The 22,837-nt window shown below is 46.0% G+C and overlaps 2 protein-coding genes across 4 annotated transcripts in view; both read left to right on the forward strand.

The window, feature by feature from the left end:
- Positions 1–3,329, forward strand: part of PRKACA (protein kinase cAMP-activated catalytic subunit alpha) — a 68,078-nt gene extending 64,749 nt beyond the window's left edge. For all 3 annotated transcript variants that reach the window (XM_063120501.1, XM_063120500.1, XM_063120502.1), the window contains exon 10: positions 1,165–3,329. In XM_063120501.1, the coding sequence (XP_062976571.1) occupies positions 1,165–1,290 (126 nt within the window). In that variant the 3' untranslated portion in view covers positions 1,291–3,329. The remainder of the gene's footprint in view (positions 1–1,164) is intronic.
- Positions 3,330–9,333: 6,004 nt separating this feature from the next.
- On the forward strand, positions 9,334–18,840 carry SAMD1 (sterile alpha motif domain containing 1). The gene is made up of 5 exons (XM_063120504.1): positions 9,334–10,171; positions 11,671–12,049; positions 12,564–12,654; positions 14,049–14,157; positions 16,552–18,840. The coding sequence occupies exons 1-5, from the start codon at positions 9,440–9,442 to the stop codon at positions 16,708–16,710; spliced, it is 1,470 nt and encodes a 489-aa protein (XP_062976574.1). The 5' UTR covers positions 9,334–9,439; the 3' UTR covers positions 16,711–18,840.
- The last annotated feature ends 3,997 nt before the right edge of the window (positions 18,841–22,837 follow it).

Raw genomic sequence — 22,837 nt, forward strand, 5'->3', positions numbered from 1 at the left:
CAAACATCCTGGGAATGGAGGAGGCTGAAGTCTGGGCTTCTGAACCGGGAACAGCAAGTGACAGGCCCAGTTGAATGCATCTGTGCTTAGGGAGGAAGTAGCCAAGCTTCACAGAAGGAGGAAGTTGGGTTCCTGCTCCCGTTGGGGCTGGGCCTGATCCAGAGCCAAACTAGACATCCAAGTGTTTTTCTTACTGGTTACCAGTCTACCAGCAAAGCACAAATGGGGAAAAATCTACGTGTTATACTAAAATGTGTGCCTGTGGTTGAGTAGTGAAACCCACCCCGGCCCCGTTCAGACAACACGCTAAACCATGCTGCTTAACCACAAAATGGTTAATGGAATGTATTAATGCATTCTGTTAACCATTTTGTGGTTAAGCAGCATGGTTTAGCGTGTTGTCTGAACGGGGCCACTGTCTCTTGCCTTACCTTTCCGCACTCTACTGCTTTAAGCCCTTTCTCCCCCAGTCTCTTTCTATGCTGGAAGTGAGCTGGCCTAGGAGGACATAGCTTAAAGCAGCTGAGGTAGGAAGGGGAATGGGCAGGTTTTGCTCTCCTTCTTCACAAATTCATTTTGATCTAATTAGGATATGGTAATCTTTATTGTATATAACCAATCCTGCTTTATAGGTAGATGACCAAGCATGTGTTTATTAAGCATGTGCATGTCTAGTTAGCCTTTAGTTAGTTCCCTTGAGGGTGGGAGTTACTGAGCGGGATGGACTGAGCTGCATCTATCACATTTATTATTTACTTATTTATTACATTTTTATACCGCCCAATAGCCGAAGCTCTCTGGGCAGTTCGCAAAAATTAAAACCATAATAAAACAATCAACAGGTTAAAAACACAAATACAAAATACAGTATCAAAAGCACCACTAGGATTAAACCATGCAGCAAAATTGATATATGATTAAAATACAGAGTTAGAACTGTAAAATTTAAATTTAAGATGCAGGGATCTTGACATGCTTGCTGTCAAGATCCCTGCATCTCCTACCTGCCTTCCCCCCGCCCCACACTTTCAGTTGGAAGGCGTTTAGATGGATAACCAAGCAGCAAGCCCACTTTCACAGTTTATGGTGTAACTGATCTTCTGCTGCAAACCTATGAAGCCATGACCTGCATTAACCCCTCACTTTGTCCCCTCTCCTCTCCAGGTGGAAGCTCCCTTTATACCAAAGTGCAAAGGCCCCGGCGACACAAGTAACTTTGACGACTATGAGGAAGAGGAGATCCGGGTGTCCATCACTGAGAAGTGCGCCAAGGAGTTTTCAGAATTTTAGGGCCAGCCCCACCCCACCCTTGCTTTGCGTGCCCAGGAAAAGGAAGGGCTGGATTTGATCAGCCCCAAGGGCCACAGTTCCTTGCCTATATGTTAATTTGGGGAGGTGGGAGAGTGTTGGGGTTCACCTGGATCTGTTTGGGCAGAAGAGAGCAAAAGGGGGAGTTCATTTTGAAGCTGGGGAAAAGGCAGTAGTCCGAGTGCCATCTCTCCACCTCCCACCGCAAGCTACAAGGTGGCTCCCAGCCACTCTCAGGCAGGTTTTAAACAAATTCCCTTCCTCCTCACACTGACTCCAACCCGTACACAAACCCTAATCGGACAGTCCCTGGTTTATTGGTGGCTTTTTTTTTTCTTTTTTGGAGGGGAAAGGGCATATTTTGCAATTTATCACCACCTATAAAGGTTTGGTTCATGGGGCATTGCAAAGAATTCTGGAAGCAGGGAGAGCAAGAAGTAAACACATCCACACAGCACTTTGGTGTTTAGACCAGCACTGAATGGGTTAATGGCCCAACCTTCTCACCTCCCCCAGTGGGACAGCGCCTGTCCTTTTATCAATACCCCCCTCCAGGCTCCTTTTATTAACTTTAAAGAAAAAGTTTAAAGAAATAGTTGACTGGCTTAAAAGAAAAGGTTTTTAACAGTCTAGGTGGGGCAGTGCTTTTATATGCTCTGTTTCCAGCACAGTTAAATGAAATTCAGCAGGAATTTTAACTCTGTAAAAACAGCTGAGTTTTAGCATGAAGAATTTGTGTTTGTTTTTTTGTGGATAGAAAGACACTTTATTTCCAATCTTTGTCCCCTGTTTTTTGGGAAAGAGGGATAATATGTACACCTGCAGGAGGGGGGGCAGTGACTGGTTGCCAGCTGGGGCAAGAGTCATAAGAGAAAGAACCCTGTCTGAATTTGTCCGTCTTAAATGTGCATACATCTTTTCTCTTGCCTTTCACCCTCCCGGGTCATCCAAAACGCCTCTTAAGATCAGCTTCTGCTTCAGGCAACCCTTGAAGTATTTGCTTGAATGGAAGAGAAACAAGCAAGAATCTAATCCACCCTGTGAAACATCGAAATCCAGCCAGTTGCCACTGTTCAAAGAGGCTTTTACCTCTTGGTGGTAGCAATCACGATGGGGCAAAGTACATGTAGAATGGAGGGTTGCTAGTGAGGTGCATTGGCTGCATATGATCCAGCCCAAATCTCAACGTCTGTTTTTGTAACACAAGGGTGTTTCCAGCCCATTGACGGAAACTCCACTACCGCAGTCCTTATGGGCTCCATCCACCTGCTCTGTGTTTATGCTAAAATGTCAAGGAGTGGCTGGAAATCCAGTCCCGGTGTAAAGGGGGTGAGGTTTAGAAACGGAAGTGCTGGACAGACCCATCTACTCGGGCAAGTCAGTGCAGTGCTGACGAGATGGCCCATTTCAATCTACAGTTCTGGTTGGAAATGAGAGGTGGCATCTGCTCAGTCTTTTCTCTGAGACATGGATGCAGAGGGAGCTGTGACTCCAAAGGGCGCTGAGGGGAGGGCGGCTTGTTTTGCCTCCCCTAAATTGTTCTGACTCTTCCCCTCTCCTTTCCAGTGCAATGCCTCTTTGTGTTCCGTCTTCACCTACACCCCCACTCCCACTCCAAACACACCCTTTCTATACTCACCAGTTTAGTTTCTTCTGTTCTCTTTCCATGGCTGGGGAGCAGAGCAGGCTTCTTTAGACTGATAGATGAATTATATAACACGTACAGAAGTGCTGTCAGGAGCAGACAAGCTTTGCTTGCCCCTCCAAGTCCTCATCATTCTCTTCCCACCAAAAGACTCATCAGCCCCCTCCATGTTGGGTTGGGAAGAGGGGGAGTAAAATACCTACCCACTCCCTGCCTTGTGTGTGGGGGGGAAACAAACACTTCTATGTAATCCAACAAAACTTGTTTCACTGAGAAAACAAACAAACCCTACTTCCTCTTTAACAGTGTGCTTTGTTGTAAACATATTTGAAACTATTACCAATAAAGTTTTGTTTAAAAAAAAAAAGAAGAATTTCAATTCAATTCCTGAAAAACAGCGAAAGGTGGGTAAGGATGGTGGGGAGGAGAAGGAAAGGGGAGGTAGGGGAGGATGAAATGGACAAGAAGTTAGAACAATTAAATAGAGGGCGGTAGTTGGGCTTTCAAAATGGCAAACGCTAAAGGATGGCATTGGATGGCAAGAACTGGTCGAATGTAATTTCGTAGGAGGCAGTATGTGTACTCACCTGATGCAGTTGCATTAATCATGGACACAACCGGTCCAAAAGTGGGATTCTTCACACAAAGTTTGTAAACTGATTGACATGGCTGATCAGGGTGCTGGAAGTTTTGTTCAACTTCAAGCATGTCAGTCAAGGAAACACATTAACTATTTTAAAATTACTGACCAATCAGTTTTACAATAACAATATAAATGATAAGCTATCTAATCTTTTGGGAGTGGGGGGTGGGGGTTCTGTTAGCATTTTAAAGATAGAAAGGTAAGATGATCAAATAGCTGTGGCAGTGGGATCATTGTTTAAAGTTTATATTAGCAGTCCAGAATTGCCAATTTCCCTAGGCTTGTATGTTAATATATTTTCCGTGTCCTCTAGCATGTTTTCTATAGAAAACAACTACTCTGCTTATTTCAAAAGAACACATTATTTGTCTGTATAGGAAATAAAGGTATTGTCATGTGTCCAGTTACATAAAAATGTATTAGGGTGTTGTGCAATATCTCCTAATGCAAAATGAGTCCAGTTAAGACCATCGAGGGCTGGGAAGACAAAATAGAAACCACTTTCAATACAAAAGAGATACTCAGGTTGCTTTAATGGCTCAACCATTTATAGCACAGGCTATGATAGATCTCCTAGTTATCTAAGCGCACAATTGTATCCGTGTTTAGACAGAAAAAAAGTCCTTCAACTTCCTGCATGCCCCAGCCAGCCATGTTGGCTGAGGATGCTGAGAGAAGTAGGAGTTTTCTGTGTAAACATGCAGAGGATTGGGCCCTTAGTCACCAAAGATACAACTGCATTATAGATAATTTGAACATCAGCATTTGGCCTTTGGGGACTTCACTTCTGGCCACAACAGACCCCAACTTCAGCGAGGGATATGGCAACTATAGCAGGCTAAGATGTCACAATATTTTTCCTAAATCTAAAGTTTGGTTGGCTTGAAAAAGTTTGTTCTTTTAATGTCTACAAAGAATTAATTGGTTTATGGCCCTAACTAGTGAGGTTTTGGAGCATTTTGTCATGCTGTTTCTTACAACATACACACTTCTAGTGTTACTGCAGTTGGCTTCAGCAACCGCTATCTTCAAACAAAGAGATAGAATGAGGTGCACTGGAAAGCTGGGGTGAACTGGGAGTGAGTGGAAATTCTGTGAGTATCAAGGACTAAACAGCTAAGAAATAACTCAAAATTTTGAAGCATGTTGGCTGCTTATCCAGTTCACATAAAAATAAGGCTTCTCAGAGAGCAGGGCAAGACTTGAGGTTGGCATCCTTAGGTTAGAGATTGCTCAGATTGCGGTTTTTAGGGCTAGAAACTGCAAACAAAAGCAGGTATGCTGAAGTTACCTCATAGGTCCACCCACCACTACTGGCTGCTCTGTAAGCATATTGTACACAAGATACTATAAAGCTGAAGAATGTTTAAAGGAGAGGAGCACTAATCTGAATCATGCAGACGCTGCCAGGTTAATGCATCTTGTCCCTTTTCCTGTTGCTTAAGACAGGCGGTGCTGCATTAAATAAGGAACTATGTCACAACAGTTTAGGTATCTTCAGGATTTAAATGTTGCATCTGTAATTCTGTAGCAGGATCTTGGGGGGGTGTCTGCAGACTTTGATTTGCACAAGGTGCACTTTTGCATAGATTGACTACATTAGGATGGATTTGGGAACTGCCTTTCAAGGGTGGAAGAGCCCTGCTCACGGAAGATGTCTCTGCCCAATTCTTGGAGATCTTCTCCCCCATCCCACTTACTCCATTCAGAAGGTTCCCCCTGACCCTCTGTGTAGCATTTTCAGGGCCTGGAAGGGCTGCTGTGTAGTAAGAGTGGTAGAAAAGTCTGATGCTGATAGTTCAGTTGCATGTGCCTAAATTGATTCCAACCCATAAAGCTTATGTGGATGCGCCTATAGGTTTCAGAGTTCCATACCGGAGGAGAGAGAAATGCTACACTCTGCCCAGCCTTCTCTGTATTCAGGATGTTTGGGAATCTTTTATTTGCTTGCTAACAAATACTGGGATACTTGAACTTTGTGTTTTAAGCAAAACTTCAAATGAGGAACGTAGATTGCACAAGCAATTTTGTTACTCTTTCAAAGCAGTTCTTGATATCATGGGAGTACACATGCTCTGGTTTGAAAGGGGTCATTAGTTTAACCTAGTGGGAGTTTTAAAGTAAAACGTTTGGCCTGGTGGGTTTTAAAAACAAAACAAATATCTAGAGTCTGTAATTTATTTCCACCTTTGAAAGGAGGACAGCTAAAAAGAAAAGGAAAGATGGCTGGAAGGCAGTTCACTCCTGACCACTTCCTGTCACTGACTCAGCTTGTGAGCATGGACATATTACTTCCCTTTCCTCTGTTTCCCATCATTAATGCGAGGGTGTGTGTGGATAAAAGCCAGTGCTGCCCAAAGCCCCATCATCACTAAATCCTGTATCTTTGTTATAGTTGTGAAATTATTAATCAAGGTAGACTGCAAATTCTTTCATACGGTTGTATGGTGTTGAAAATGTTCTACTGAGTGAGAACTTGGCCTAAGAAGGCACACAATCCTGCCATCATGATTTAATTGCATTATTATATGGGAACTGGGAATATAGCTTGCAGAATCCACCCACTTGATTTTAATATTTTATTATCAACCATCAACAATTCATAATGGTGTAAACACAGCAGTAGCCTGACCAGTAACAATTGCCAGTAGTGCTATGTTAAAATTATCATAGTTCCCGATTTGCCAGAATCAACTAGTAGGGCTTTCTGTAGGCTTTCCTGAGTGTTACTGAGTTCAAACAACTGCTGTCCTTCTTTCTGTCCCTAATGTGAAACAGATTACTACTATTACTGGCAAAATGCCACTCAGTACAAGTGGGTGTTTGCTTTTTATTGCAATGGTCTCTGCTGAAGTTCACTGGATTTCTGTACTTTGCATCCCTCTTTGAAAACCAAGACGGTGCCTATTTACATAGCCATGCCCCCTTTATCTACATTCTGGTTTATGGTCATGCTAGAGCAACCTCCCCTACCCTGATGCCCTCGAGATGTATTGGACTACAACTCCCATCACCCCCAGCCAGCATGGCCATCTGGAGGGCACTAGGTTGGGAGAAGCTGTGCTCGAGTGGTGGAAAGTTGCAAATCAGCACCCTGCATCTATACTTGTTCGTGGCATGTTACAGCAATTTCCTTGCTCTGTAAGAATCAACTACCAATACTTTAGAGTGAACATAATAAGGAAGAATAACAAGCAGGTTACACAGATGCATAAGAACACTGAAGCCATCAAGACATAAACGCACAAGTTATGATGATCTTCAGTGCTGATCTCTACACATAGATGATGGCTAGTACACTGTGGGCCTGTTCAGACCACACGCTAAGCCATGGTTAAGTCACTAACCCTTTTGCAGGAAATTGTGAGTGTATTTAAACTGTGGTTATGTAGCCACCATGGTTAGGAATGATGTACACAACATGCTAAGTCATGGTTCACACGATACGCTAAACTATAATGTTTAGCTCAAAATGCTTAACCACCGTGGCTTAGCGTGTCATCTGAATAGGTTCTGTATTTACAGGCCTTGGGCCTGTTCTACTGTTGGGCACAGTTGCCTCCAGCAACTATTCTTGGATGTCCTGAAAGGGCACCACATTGATAATAAATTATTATTTATTTATTACATTTATATACCGCCCCATAGCTGAAGCTCTCTGGGCGGTTTACAAAGATTAAAACACTGAACAGTTAAGAAAACAAATATACAAAATTTAAAATCCATAAAAACATCAAACAGATAACATACAAAATTTAAACACAGAAAATAAACAAAGACAATGTCTGTTTAAATGGATATTGATCTGGGGTCATTTAGAAAGCTCAACATGTGCTGTTAAATGCCTGGGAGAACCTGGCACCGAAAAGATAACAATGTTGGCGTCAGGCGATCCTCATCGGGGAGATTGGTCCATAGCGGGGGCAGGGGGTCACCACTGAAAAGGCCTTCGCCCTTGTTACCATCCTCCAAGCTTCCTTTGGAGTAGGCACCCGGAAGAGGACCTTAGATGTTGAGCATAGTGCACGGGCAGGTTCATGTCAGGAGAGGCATTCCGTCAATTATTGTGGTCCTAAGCCATGTAAGGCTTTATAGGTTAAAACCAGCACCTTGAATCAGGCTCAGAAACATACAGGCAGCTAATGCAAACAGGCCAGAATTAGTCTTATATGCTCAAACCTTTTGGTTCCTGTTATCAATCTGGCTGCTGCAGGGAGTTTGGGTATTTTGGGGGTGCCATTTTTCTGCTTTGGGTGCCAAAATAACTAGGCTGCCCTTAATTCTATGCCCTTGACTGGGTGTGTGGTTGCTGTACTTCCTCAAGTAGCAAAATGTTTCAGGCCAACCCTGAGTATGCTTCTGTGATATCCACCTTCTGAGGATGAAGAGACATATGTGAAACTATTAGCCAGGAAAGACTTCCAGTGAATAAATACGTAAAGAACACCTCATTTCCTCTCAAGGAACTAATTATTTAGCAAGCTCTTTGCTAGTTAGTGGGGTAGATATGTGTCTGATGCAAGAAGCAGCAGTAATGGTTTTTATTATTATGGACAGCTATGATTTCACTTCCATACTCTGGGTGTGTAGGGCACTCTGTGTGTGTTTGTGTGTAAAACCCAACAATTAATTCCATACCCAAATTGAATCAGGCGGGAGCTTTGGGGATTTTTTGTTTGTTTGTTTATCTTACTTACAAAGCCAGCAGCAGCTTCTATTTTGTTACCTTATCGAATCATGCACCTGGGCCTCTGCCAAAAAGAAGAGTAATCAAAGTGCAACATATTCAGCAACCTGAGGGCCTCCCATCTAACATTTCTAGAAAGTGAGGGCCAGATCTATAGGAGGGCACATTAGGCAGTATGAGTTTTAAGGCAGAATATCTTCCTGGGAAGAGAAGCCAGTTCAGTATGTTAACTAAAACGTGTAGTGCAGCCTCATGCTAGGTCTGTTTACCTGGAAGCAAGTCCCTCTTACTTTCAGCAGTGCTGGCTTCTATCTATGTAGCCAGACAGAATGGAAATGTGAATGGTGTAGCCACAAAAGCAAATGCCACGGGAAGAGGAGTGCTGTTGGTGTCTGGGAAGGGGCACATTTTTCTCTCTCTTTTCAGTAACCTATATTCTTTTTTAAAGAGCACAACACTCCGCTGCTATTTCAGTGCTCACATTTTTCTGTTGTAGGTAACAGAGACCAGCGTACAAGGGCGGGCGGAACAAACGGCCGGGGAGCATGGGGTGGGGGTGGGGAGTATGGATCGGCACTTCTCTGGTTCCGAGAGGCATAACTGGATTACCGAATTGGCTCAGGGGGGAGGGGCAAAGGAAGACGGGCGTGGGAAGAGAAAGAAAGGCAAGGATTACAGGAAAACACTGGGAGGAAAACTTCTATTTCACTTTCTCATTGATATCCACGGTGCAAACTCCTGCTGCTATAAATGGATCAGACTTGCTGTTCCCCCCCCTTCCTGCTGCCGGCTTCTGACGGAGGCGGCCAGAGAGCGCCCTTTTCTATTCGGCGCGGCCGCTAAGGGGACACAGAATTTTCCTGCTCCACCTTAAGCCGCCAAGTGTAGGGAGGCTACGGGAGGCAACAGCGCCTCCTTAAGCGGCTGCGGGTCCCGCTCGGGCGGTGGTGGAGGCGGCGGCGCGTGCGGCTGGGGGAAGGGGAGGGAGGAGCTCGCGCTGCCCGGACCAGCCCGCGCGCCGCCGCCGCCGCCGCCGCTTCCAGCAGTAGGAGCGCCTGCCGGGCGGAGGGTCCAGTTCGCGCCGCGCGGGCAAGAGCTGAGGCCAAGGCGGCGCGGCGCACGGGGCCAGCGAAGCCCCGGGGGAGGCGGCAACACCATGGCCGGGCCCCCGCCGCCGCCCCCGGGCCAGGAGGCACCGCGCTACCAAGAGTGGATTTTGGACACCATCGACTCGCTGCGCTCGCGCAAGGCGCGCCCGGACCTGGAGCGCATCTGCCGCATGGTGCGCCGGCGGCACGGCCCGGAGCCGGAGCGCACCCGCGCCGAGCTGGAAAAGCTCATCCAGCAGCGCGCCGTGCTCCGCGTCAGCTACAAGGGAAGCATCTCCTACCGCAACGCTGCGCGGGTCCAACCGCCTCGGCGAGGCGGAGCGCCCGCCGCCAGCCCGGCGGCCCCGCAGCGGCCGGCCCGCACTTCCCCGCCCAGCGCGCCCGCCGCCACCGCGACGCCCCGGTCCTCCCAGCGTGCAGCGCCTCGCGCAGAGCCAGCCGCGCCGCCGCCGCCGCCTCCTCCGCCGCCACCGCCGCCTCCGCCTCCTCGTCGGACCGGACGGGAGCGACCGCCGCCTCCCCCAGCCCAGGAGGAGCCCTCCCCCGTTAGCCTGCGAGAGATCGTGCGCTACTTGGGCGGCGACGGCGCCGCGCCGGGGGGCGGCCGGGTGACTCGAGGCCGAGCACAGGGGCTGCTCCAAGAGGAGAGGCTGGAGAGAACCCGCTTGGGTGGCGGCGGCGGCGGCGGCAGCGGCAGCAGCAGCAACAGCGTCGCCTTGCCCAGGGCGGAGAGAGGCGCGCAGGCCCGGGCCCCTAACGCCAGGGCGTACAGGAACAAGGTGAGGGGCCGCTGAGGCGCGCTCGGGGGGGGATGGGCTGGGGGTGGGGGCGGCGGCGGCGGTGGCCGTGTCTGGTGCGGGGCGAAGGGGACGCACCGGCTGAGCCGAACAGGTGAGGCTCCCCCGGACGGAAACGGACCGACGGGAGTGCGCGCGCAGGGGGTGCCCGAGCGCTGGGGGGGAGGGGCGGGCGCCAGCGCGGAGCCGCTTTTGAGGAGGGCAGACGGCGCCCAGCCCCCCAAATGTTGTCAGCGGGCGCTCGTGCAGGTGTGCGTGTGTCTGGGAGGAAGAGTTATGGGCAGCACCCAATCAAATCGCTCTGGCACAGGAGGGGGCGCTAGGATTGGTGCCTGCGTTTAAACGGGGCAATATTCTCCGAAGTATGCTGGGAAGGTGAAGTAAGAAGACCGCCGCTGCATGGCCAAACTCCTCCTAGCCCTGGGGGAACTTGAGGGCCCAAGATGGGGGAGCGGAGGGAGGCTCTCCAACGTGCCGGGGGGGGGGGGGGGAGAAGCGCCTTGCGAGAGCTCCGCACACCTGCGTGTGCCCCCCCCCCCCGCTCCCGGAGAACATGAGTTTGTCGTTGGAGCACGTTGGGCCCAGAACAGCGCCCCCTCCTCCCGCTCCTCTCCCCCCACGTCGTACCAGCCTCCATATAAACACAGAACAAAGAGTCAGTTTGTGTTTGACCTAAAGGGTTCTGTAACCTCCAATAAGGTCGAGAGGTGGTGGGAGCAGTAAGTGAGTGAATGAAAATGTGATAGGCTGGGGGGCACAAAGGGGGAAATCATGTGGTGCTGGTCAGGAGGGCGACCCGCTCTGGAATGTAACCCAATCCAGTGAGGATCCCAGCAACAAACAAGGGTACAATATAATTACAGTATAGTAAAAAAAAAAATCTTGGGGAGGGAATGGGGGAGGGCTTTTATTTAGGCAACTTTTTTTGTGAGCGTGATGGCAATGCTTGGACTTCTATCAACCTCAGCAGATTTGCCTGACAAAGCCAGGTAGAGAGATGGTGCAGGTGAGGTCTAATAGTTCTTAATTTTCCCTGGATTAGACAGTTCCTGCCCCTGTTTCAGAGAGCTTTTGAGCATATTATGGTTCTAGTTGGAGGCCTTAACTGTGACCAGAAAAGCCTCTGATCCCTACACAGACTCACAGCATCGCCTGTCCCAAAATAATTTAAATTGGGCCAGATTTAAGGGAACCCCAGACAGGAGGGGCAGCTCTGCCTGAGCTTACATTGTAACTTGGAAGCAGATTGGGCTGGAAAAAGAGAGTTGTCCTCAAAGGTGACTAATGCTATGGGGCTTATTCCCAGGTAACCATGTACAGGATTGCAGCCTAAGTCAACAATATGAGAGAGGGGGTTAGGACATCAACATAGGAGACAGGAGAAACCTAAAGCTGAAGAGTTAGTGGCAGGAGTGATAAATTGGGGCTGTGGAAGCAGGGCCTGGATTTTTTTCTTCCCTAACTCTTTTTGGTGTTTCTAGAAGGCAGGTGAGGAGGTCAAAGGTGAAGAAGAGGAGGAGGAAGAGGAAGAAGAAGAGGATGAAGTCTCCACTATGTCTGAAGGTTCAGAAGTGGCACAAGATTACGAGGCCAGCAACTACAGCAGACCTGGCGTAGGCCAAGTGAATGGGGACTGTAAGGACAGCAAGCATGGTGGGAAAGAGGTCCCACTCAGCAGTGCCCTCCCCAGAGACCTGCGCTCCCTTGAGGAGCAGTCCTTGAGTAAAGGATCAGAGCGTCCCCACCATGAAGGAAATGAGCAATGTCATACAAAGGCCTCTTGGCCTGGAGAAAGTGCCTGTCACCATCTGGGGGGCAGCAAAAAAGATGCCAGCACCTATCAGCAGCCAGACAGAGCAGGTACGATGAGGTGGGCAGACAGAAGGGAGGGAGGGAGGGGCTGGGAGATGGGCTGGCCAATCTCAGCTTTCCTGGAACACTGCAGAGAACAAGGCAAAAGATCCTGGTTTTGGGAGAGGGGAAGACACCATTTGAGATGGTAATAACTCAATTAGTTGGGTAGGTGGTGTGTGTTTTCTTTCCCCCTGAATAAGAAATGGGGTGGGGGTGAGTTCTGTCCAGGGGTGATCATCTCATCCATTTCTCTAGCTAGGAGCCCAAGGCTTAGGAGTAATATGGGGGCATTGAGTGGGAGGAATAAATTAGGATTATGGTTAGATGGCATTGCTAGAGCTGGACTCCAGATGTATATGGCATGGAAACTGGCTTGGCTTGTGGTATTCTTCCCTGCCTCAGAAGGGCCCCAGCCCCAGAAAGTCCTCATATACCTTCACCCATGAGCTTCTTAAAGCTCCATTACCTTGAGAGAGAACCAGACCTATCCCCATTTTTCTCTCCCTCTTCTCTCTCCCAGTGTCACCAGCTGTTGCAGGTGCTGAGCCCTCTGTGCCCTCATCTCCTGGGAGACCTGGCATCCAGGCAGATGGGAGACCATTCAGCTGCACGTAAGTTTTGAGCAGGCACCAAGGACCCTTCCTTAATGACTGCCAACGATCCTCTTAAGGATCCTCCACCACTACCTCCTGCTTTTGGAATCTAGAAGAAGAGCAGGCAGACTTCCTTCGGGGGTGAGTACGGGTTGGTGGCATCCAGAGGAGCTTGCAGAATTAGCTGATCACTCACCCTGCCCTGCACTTCTGGAAAAGTAGCTGCCACCACACACCAACTGGTTCTTGATAGCAGCAGTCCCATGCCTTTTCATGTTCCATGCCCTTGGGATGGAGGCTGCTCTCAAGTGTGAATGGGCCATAGACAGACCTTGTGTGGTGGCAGCATGGTGAAGAGGGTAAGGTAGTCCTGCAAGTCTCTGCAGCAGCTTCCTCTGGTGTTGGCTGCCGAAGTGAGTCTACTCCCTTCTTTTAGATTCCAAAATGGGGTTGAACTACTTGCACATCCTCATTAGGACTGATATGCACATTACCTTCTGAAAGTGATGCCATTTTGCTTTCTCCCAATGGGGGCATTGCTGGGATAGATTTACTACTAGCTTGCTTCAGTTATCCAGGCTCTGGTATCCTCTAGGTTACTTGCTGTTAGGCAAGTACTTGCTAGGTTAGACTACTTTAATGCACTATATATGGGGCTGCCTTTGAAGACTGTTAAACTGCACTTAGTTCAAAATCTGGCTGCCAAATTACTAACTGGAATTGAGTGATGCGATTGTATTACTGGCTCCCAGTCTGTTTCTGGGCCCTATTCAAAGAGCTGTTTTTTTACTTTTAAAGCCCTTCCCAGCTTAGGATCAGGTATTAGAAGGATTGTTCATCCCTTATGTACCTACCCATACATTATGATCAGTGCCACTACTATCTTAGGTGAGGTAGGTGACTCCCAGAAAGAGAGGGCCTTCCCAGTGGTGGCATTCCAGTTATGGAATGTTCTCCCCAGAGAGGTTTGCCTGACACCTACTTCATTGTTCTTCTGGCTTCAGGTAAGGAACATGCCATTCCCCCCCCCCCCCAGTTTTTTTAGTTACATTTTAATCCTGTTATTTTATGCTGTTTTTATGGTTTTGTTTAGTTTATTACATCTTTTGTATTTACACCTTAATTATGACATTCTTCTTGTAATCTGCTGTCTGAATGTAATTGAAGGGTAATGTTTTTATTTCAATTATATTTCTAGAGTAGATTATAGTTCATACATATAATAAATTCATAACTGCAGGCTGGCCATTGCCCTGTAGTGGAAAAAATCAAGGTCGTCTCCCGTCCCTTATTGGATCCATGCACACACTCTCATATTCGAGTTCTGGTGAGGAGTACCTAGCTCTTCCTCATGGAGTGAAAGGCCAAGAGATGTCAATGAGCCTGAATTCTCTTTCGCTTTCTCCACCTAGCTCAGTGAAGGAGAAGCCTTCTGACCCAGTGGAATGGACTGTGAGTGATGTTGTGGATTATTTCACAGAAGCTGGATTTGCTGAACAAGCAACTGCCTTCCAAGAGCAGGTGAGAACCTGGGAATACTGGGGGGAAGTTGTGGGGATTTATGTGCACGCTAAAGTTTCAGTACAATACAATGCCCTGAACAGCTTGGGCCCTATGTCCTATAGAGCAAGAATTGGCAGTATGTGTGCACTTTAGTTCCCATGTACTTCAGGGCTATTTGTTTAAAAGTTAAAACATGTCAAGATGGGGTACATACAAAGGTACATCGAAACCTCAGTTGCACATGATGAAACCCTCTTCCTCCTGCCGTTATTTTGTAAATGATAGAAATGCTTACCAGGGATCTCAGCTCTGATTCCAGCATCACTCTTACCCACCACTGACACACCAGTGCTTCAGGCAAGTTATTGCCTTTGACACTGAACATTTCATTCTGCATTTTCAGCACCTTATTTTTTTTTCATTTTTAAAAAAGGATAATTCATTTTTAAAAGATTGTAACAGAGGTTTGATTGGCTGGGCCTGGGCCATTACAATCAGCACTGGGCACCTGCAGACATGAGCTCATAGCATGAGAGGGGCCTGGTGGTACATGTGGCCAGAATGTGGCAAAGTGTGCTTCCAGAGCACAGCAGTTGCAGGTTTTTAATGTATATTTGTATGCAGTCTGCAGGGTTTTTGTTCTCCCTCATTGTCCTCCCAGCAAGGCGGTTCATGGCCCTTGCTCATGGCCTGGAATTTGGCTCCTCCAGGCCTCTCTCCTTAACCAAGGCTCTGTGCTTGACCCCATTGGACCTGTTGATGACCTGAAGCCAGGAAAACCTTGGCAGAGGCCAAACTCAGGTTTCAGCCTCACTTTCCAGTGAGCTGCACCTAGAATTGAACATCTTGTTGGATGGATGCTGCCCATGGGATCAGTCGGCTCCGTCTACCTTAGAGCCATCCTTCCATATGTCCCATTGTAACCTTTCAGCTCAACAGAGAGTGTTGTCTTAGTATTTCCTGTTTACTGCATTCAGACAGGAAAGTCTTAAATCTTTTACGGCTATTTCAAAAATACTAAATTCTCTCTACTTCTGAGCATTTTTGGAGACAGAGGTCGTATTTTGGTCTAACTAGAGATGTGAAGGCTTGGAAAACCCCAGAAAAAAAGTGTTTTCCCTTTTTTTTCTGAAGCCTCTTTTGTTTTGTTTTTCTGAAAAATTGAAAAAAATGAAGAAAAATGTATTACAAAATGTTTTATTTTAGCATGATGAATAAGATGTTTAAGACAAGGTGTTCATATATTTCTGCAAATGATTTCTAAAAACTATGTACAGTATCAGATTATTACAATTTCTGTGCACCGAGGACAAGCAAGTCCTTGCTTGCAAACTGAGATTAGAACTCTCAAATGCTTGAGCAAGATGCATTTCTGCCCCTAGGGGGCACTGCCATTGAAGCAGAGACTGAAACTGATAGTGATAACTATAGCTTAGAAAAGGAGTCTGATTAAATTTCATGCATATTCATTGAATCTTGGTCCCCCCCTTTTCTCAGTTCTTTTTATGGGAATGCGTGCTTTATGTCTGCTTGACACTATGGAGGACTGGCAGAGACATAAATATTTTTCTTTGTTACTAATGTTGATGGTTTCTTCTGGGCAGGGGGTGGGGGGTTAGTTGTTGTTTTTGCCTGCTCCTCATAAACTGGCAAAACCAAAGAGGTTCCTTATAGTTTAGGAGCTCCATTTGTTACCAAAAAAAGTAAAAATTTAAAAAATTCAATTCAATTTGTAATAATTGCTTGAATATATTGTACTTTTGATATACCAAATGTGATAATTTTATGCCAAACCAACTTGTACATAATTACATTTTAAGTTCCTAAAGTAACAAAATGACTTTCAATCTGTAAAAAGTGCTAATATTGCATTTTTTTCAATTTTTCCAAAAATTTCTGTTTTTTCCCTAAAAAAAAACTAGGGGGGAAACTGTTTTTTTTCCAGAAATTTTACATCTCTAGGTCAAACATTTAGTTGCTGGGCATTATGCCAATGGAGTTACCTTAGTTCTTTTCAGTTTTTACTTATGTCATAGACACTTAAAACATTATCAACTGAGTTTTTGAGCAGGTTAAAAATGTGAGTAACATCAAGGGGTAGTTGTACCCATGTCTCCAGCTCATGGGAGGACATTTTTTTCTTAATGCCACTGCTGGAGTCTACCAGACTTGAATTTCTGCTACTGCTTTCTCGAAAAGGGAAAACCTCTTCCTAACGAGAAACCCATATGCCAGCCTTCCCTAACCTGATGCCTTCCAGCTGTTCTGGATGATATCTCCCAGCATTCCTGACCATTGACCATGCTGGTTGGGGCTGATGAAAGCTGTAGTCTAAAATATCGAGGTTGGGGAAGGCTGCCATGTACTCCAAACCCCCTCCTGATGTGTTGCCTCTATGTTGCTCCCCCGTAGGAGATCGATGGGAAATCCCTGCTGCTGATGCAGCGTACGGATGTGCTGACCGGCCTATCTATCCGCCTGGGACCTGCCCTCAAGATCTACGAGTATCACATCAAGGTGCTGCAGCAGTGCCACTTCGAAGAGGATGAGGGTGACTCCTTCATGGGCTGAGCAGAATGGGCACACCTTGTGAAAATGGGGGGGGGGGGGGAGAGAGAATGGGGACTCTGCCATCCGCTACTGTCTCAGATATTTCGGCCTTCCTCTGCCTCCGTGAAAAAAACAAGACAACAGCTGTGCGGGAATGGCAAGGGCTGTGACCAGATCTTGTGAGAGGAGGGAGGCAGAAATGATGATCCCAGCTTTGTGGCTTCTCTATCCCCCGATGGTCCGGAGGTATTAAAAATCGGGCTGGGGGGACGGGGACTGTAAAACCTCTTTCTTCTCCCATCCTGTCTGTGTTGCCTACCCCAAGCTTTTCACTCGCCATAGTGCATTGTTTGTTTTTGGGGAAGAGTGGAGGGAGATGTGGTTTTGCTCCTCTTCCCAGCCTCAGTTTAATTGAGATAATTTGTGCTTCAGCATCCCATCCCCGCCCCGCCCCCCAACTCCCACAGTAGCACTTGATGGCCCCAACTGCTCCCTCCCTTGTGGCTGTGATTGGCAAGACAAAGATAAGAGCCTGTTGGAGGTGTCAAGAGGTTTTAATCAAATATCTTCTTACTCTCTTTTCTGTTTGGGTAGGCTTTTCTTCCGATTTTCATGGTCGTTGCCCAGAGTCAACTGCTTTTTATTATTATTATTATTATTATTTTTCTTTCCCATTTTTTAAAAATATAAATATTTAAACTGAAAAAAAAACCCGATTGGTTTAGTATTCCCCAACCTGTTAGCCATCTAGAAGGGGCAATGGAACAGCTAAAGTGAATGTGTGTTCAAGGGATGAAAGTGTGTGTAAGAGAGGTTGAAGTCCTAAGTTCTGTTTTGTGCTCTAGGGGGATGTATCACCTGGGGGTGTTGCTAATCAAACGCTGGAAAGGAGGGACCCGGGAAGAGGTAGAAGGCATCCTGACAAACCCACAGTGGGAGTAGACCAGCGGTATTGTGGTTCAACTTTCAGTATAGTAATTAACTAGGGTAAAAGTGCAGAGTAAATATTGCACAATCACCAACAAATCTAACATGAAAGAACTTAGAAAGGGGCTCTTTGTGGTGGCACAAGATATATAAAAGTATGGATATATTCAATATTGGTGGCTCAGCTAGTGCTGTTAGATAAGAGCTATAAATTATATCTGCAGTATAAATGTATTGGAGACAGAAAAACGGGTAGGAGAGGAACTGATCAAGAGTCTTGTTCTTTGTTAACCTAGGAACGGGCCTCCTTAATGTTAAAGCAGGCCAAGCCAATGAAGGTAGAATGTAACAAGAGGAGGTAGTGGTGATGCAGTGACCACAGTAACAGTTAGTTCTTTGCACATGTGCAAGATCAAATGAAGGGGGACGACCTACCTAGGGTAGGGCACACAAAATCTGAGCATTTGGGGTGATTTTTGAGAAAACTGTACATAATTTGAATGACTTGTTTGCATAGGAGACATCTGTTCCATAAATTAATTGTCATGGTTTCCTGAAAAGAACTATAGAAACTGGAAAAGTGCTGAGAATTCTTTATCATAGGATTTTAGAACATATATTAGAACTTCATTTCCTAGTTCCTTATTTGGGAGCCATGCCAGATCAGGTTTGAAACTGGTTTAAATTTGCAATGTAGACAGGCCATTCAAGTGGTGCAATCTGCCCTGATTAGTTGGGCCCCAGAAACAAAACGAAACAAAAAAACTATATGTGGCTAGAGAGAGACACCCTCATATGCATGCGGAAGACACAGTTGGACAGGAGCACATTTAATTTATGTTATCAATTTTTTCTTTGGAACCATGAGGGCTAGAAACTATTATTTGAACTTTGAAAGCAGAGGTTCTCAATGTTGTAGCACAAAAGTGCCTCAGGGGCTTACATACCGGCTGCATGTTGCCCCCTATTGCACTAAGACCCTATTTTGTTCAGAGCTGGGAATAAAAATCAAGTTTTTTTGGGTTCTGACATGTATTCTCTTTGTTGGCAACCAGCTGTCCAAAAACGGTGGTAGGAAGTGATATTCTGCAGGAACCAGAGCGGGTGACTCAATAGCGGGAGTGACTCTTAGAATGGAGCAGTCAAATTGGGTAGCTCTTTTGATTCCATGTCGTTGACCTCAAGCAGGACAGGAGAAGGAAGGGGTATTAATCTGCAGTGGAAAGGGATAGGTTAGAATGGACAACACTAAGGCCCCGTTCAGACAACACGCTAAACCGTGCAGCTTAACTACAAAATGGTAAACAGAATGCATTCTATTAACCATTTTGTGGTTAAGCAGCATGGTTTAGCGTGTTGTCTGAACGGGGCCTAAATGAGGCTTTCCCAGTGCAGTGCTTTGAAGGTTCCTCTGTAAGGCTTGGTTGGGAGAGCGTTGTGCTGTATGTCTTAAGGCGCAATCCTATGTATGTTTAGAGGGGGGAAAGTCCTACAACTCCCAGGATCCCCCAGTCAGCCACACTGGCTAAGAGATGGTATGAGTTTTCAAGACTTTTTTTCTGTCTAAACATGCGTAAGATTGCTCACTTAAATACTTTACTGCAGGGAGGAGCTTAAGGCAATACTTTGAAACACAAGACTGAAAAAGTGTATGAAAAGGCTGAGATGGATTCATGATCATGCATTCTTTTTTCACAGACGTACTGTAGTATAGACTGAGGGCTGATATACATGGTCATTCATGTGCTGATGACAATGCAAGTAGGTTTTTAAAAGTGATTTGTGCATGTCAGACTAGTGTTGTAACTGGTTTGTCACTTGCTCAGGTCACAACATAAGTCTCAGAAACTTGTGAAAAGGTGGGCTTAGCTAAGGATGTGCTGAGTTGGACATGTGTGGAATCATTCACCAGTGCTTATTCAACATGGCCTAAATCCACAGAAGAATCCAACTTACGTTGGATGCAGTATCTGAGTCTTCAGTGTTGGTTCTATGTAGCTTCCTAGTGAAGGCAAAATAAACACCAATGACTAGGAATTAATCTGGACCACTCTGATGAGGAAGAAATAACATCTTAATACTGCATCTCATCAAAAGCCTGTACATGCTACCCCATCACTTTGGATGAGTCTCACTTCAGCATAGTTTCATCTAAACTCTACTTGAAGCCTAGTTTCGATATAATGCTGGAACGAGTGTTTTGGGATGGGGCTGCAGGATTGTTGACACCCTCTCACCCTTCTCTCTTTCTCTCACACATACCACACAAGCCTCCTTTACCTGGGTTGGATGTAGCTGTTAACCCTGGTTAAAGTGAATCAGAGGCTGATCACTAAATACTGATATTAATTGGTCTGCTTCTAAAGCAAGATTAGGCACTTATATAAGACCTACATGGTGAAAGTGAGCTTCCGTGGTAGAAAAGGAGATTGGGCCCCTAGAAAAGTAGTCTTTGTCATTCATAGAACTATCATAGCTTGGGTATGCCAGTTTCATTCAGCTCCATAGGGCTTACTCCCACAAAGGTGTGCATATGAGTCAGTTCCATAGGGCTTACTCCTGCATAGTGCAGCCTATCAGTAGCTTGCTTTTTTTTTTTTTTAGACATGTGTGCTTCTGGATATGTTTTTGTCAAGTGTGCTGCTTTTGGCTATATTGCTGCGGAACCTAACTTCACTATTTTCAACATTACTGGCATTTAAAGAGAGGAACAATCATGGAGTTGGGATTTAACAACGGGTATCCCTACAGAAGCAGGGGAACTCATTCAGCTACTTGTACACCACAGGTATAAATAAGTACTGCCTTTAGCCAAAAGTTGCCCCAGCAAACCACAGGATATTTATATGTTGGGGAGTACTTAAGCTCATTGGTTGTGGTTGATTTTGGGGGCTGATAAGTTGTCCTTCATCAACACACACAGGGCAACCAAGTGAACAATGGGTTGAAACACCCTATGAGAAAAGGTTAAAGCATTTGGTGCTTTTAGGTTTTTTCTTATGAAGAGACAGATGAATCCTGCATGTGTACCGATAGATAACTCTTCTCTCTCCCCAACCCCACCTCGAATACCACTCAGGGTCACCAAATTATATTGACTGGCAGTAGCTTCAAGACACATTAAAGAAAGTACTTTGCTACACATCTGTTGGAAGATGTGGTGATGGCCACAGGTTTCACGGAGGATAGGTTTATCTTACTAGCCACGACAACTGAATGGAATCTTTAGACTATGTTTGTCTCCTCATGACTTAAAAAAATAGCTATGGAAGTGGACAATAATAGCATTCCTTCTCCTGCAAAAACTACAATAAAAACAAGCAGTGTTGCAACTTTAGGGTTTATAAGAGGGGGTTCTGCTTCAAACAGAAGAATTGTAGAGTACTTTAATGTTATCAGGATGGTCTGTTCAGAAAATTAACCTTCTCGATGAGGTCAACTTCAAGTTTACAATTCGATTGGGTTCACACATCCCAATAAGCCGTAGTAGGTTGTGAACCCTGTTTGTGTGGCTTGCTGTGATGGTCAAACCCAGCACCTAGCTGATGAAGCATAGTTTGTTAACTATGCACAAACCACCCTGAGAACCCATGGCTTATTTGCAGAATGGCTTCATGACATGCAAATCGGGCAGCACAGCTCATCAGGGGCTTCTCAGCATAAGATACAGGGCCTGGCAAGAACAGTGAAAAGCCTGGCTTCTCATGATCTCGCTAGTGCTGCCTCCAGTCTCTCTCACCAGTGATGTCCACTCCTCCATCGATACCAAAAATGGCACTAGGGAACATCCGTAACTTGTTCACAACTTTTTTTTTTAAAGGTGCTTCTCAAATGCACAAATGGCTTCGTATTTTATTATTCCCCACCCCCCGATCCTGCGCAAGCACACAGATCTGCCTCTCCGGTATGTACAGTCTTTCAGTAGTACAGTTACCTTGTCACTTCCCTAGTCCAATTTGGAGATTCTCTTGACAGTTTTCAGGGTTGTGTCAAAGGAAGCACTGAAATGGAGTACGTAATTTACAAGGTGAGTGTACTACTATAAATAGTGGATACACAAATTTGTACACTTGCAAAGGACCAGGAAAATAATAATTAAAAAATTTCACTTAAGAAGCACCTGAAAAGGGGGGAAAACTTGCTAACAAAGTAATTGCTCCATAAAGGGGGTGGGGTGGGAATCCGTCATTTCATCCGCCAGTAAAACTTGAACTCACACTCATCAGTTTCCTCCTCCGCTTTGTCACTTCTCTTGGCCCTGAACTCTGAAAGCAGCAATTGAACAGAATGGAAGTATTAGGGTGGGATTGGGAAGGCTGCATGTAATTACACCCATACTCCTGCAGTAATTACACCAACCCACCCCAATCACTTTCCTGTTCAGCCACTGCTTTCAGTGTTTGGGGCCAAGGGAAACTAAGTAATCCACATTACTCCCAATAGGATCAGCGATCAGGGCTTAGTAAGTGAACAGCTGATCCACTATGGTTTATTTTCAGGGTGGCATGCTGTGATTCGTGGACTGGCCCTTACTCTTCCATTTTGCTTGGGAAATGATTGCCTACTGCCCTTTGTGTTCAAATGATGCCTGCCTTTAGCGACATGTAGCCACATACTGGCTAAGGAATGTGTGGAATGGCTGAGGTTTTGGTTAGATAATCCTAAGTAACTCTTGGCCTATGCAAGGTGCTTCATTAGCTCCAGCTGCTACACCACAGTATCTGTTGTTGTTGCTAGAGCCCGATTTAGGCTTTATGCTTGAGCATTGCTGGAGTCCTATTTAGGCTTTAGGCCCAGCAGATTCCTCATGGCCTTGCATCAAGGTGATTGACAGGATATTTGATGCTGGGTCTCAGGCACCTCTAAAACAAACAAAAAACAACCTGCCACCACATCCTTGCCAACTTGAAGACATTCAAAATGTTCAAGTCAGAATGACTTTCAAAGTAATCACATCTCATTGAATGATTTGCTCTCGCAAAATCCTGTAATGGAAGCATGGTACAGTAGGAACTATCCACCAGTCTCTACCCTTATGCAGAATGAGCAGCCATGCTGCTTTTCCTGATCTACGCATGGAAGTCTGCACTCTAGGTCCACATGCATAGAGATTGGTTCTGTACAGTTTAGTTTAGAAAGGTGGAGATGGTGCATCAAGCAGCAGCGTCTTGAGTTAAGGACCTTCCGACAGTGCCAAACCCACTTTCAGTACATGAACGGC

Source organism: Elgaria multicarinata, chromosome 3, assembly GCF_023053635.1.
Source record: "Elgaria multicarinata webbii isolate HBS135686 ecotype San Diego chromosome 3, rElgMul1.1.pri, whole genome shotgun sequence".
NCBI classification, from domain to species: Eukaryota; Metazoa; Chordata; class Lepidosauria; order Squamata; family Anguidae; genus Elgaria; species Elgaria multicarinata.

Excerpts from the sequence above, each read along its gene's own strand:
- SAMD1 (XM_063120504.1), top strand. The coding sequence starts at position 9,440 with ATGGCCGGGCCCCCGCCGCCGCCCCCGGGCCAGGAGGCACCGCGCTAC. Across the intron at positions 12,655-14,048 it reads GGGAGACCATTCAGCTGCAC|CTCAGTGAAGGAGAAGCCTT; the intron begins GTAAGTTTTGAG and ends TTCTCCACCTAG. Across the intron at positions 14,158-16,551 it reads CAACTGCCTTCCAAGAGCAG|GAGATCGATGGGAAATCCCT; the intron begins GTGAGAACCTGG and ends GCTCCCCCGTAG.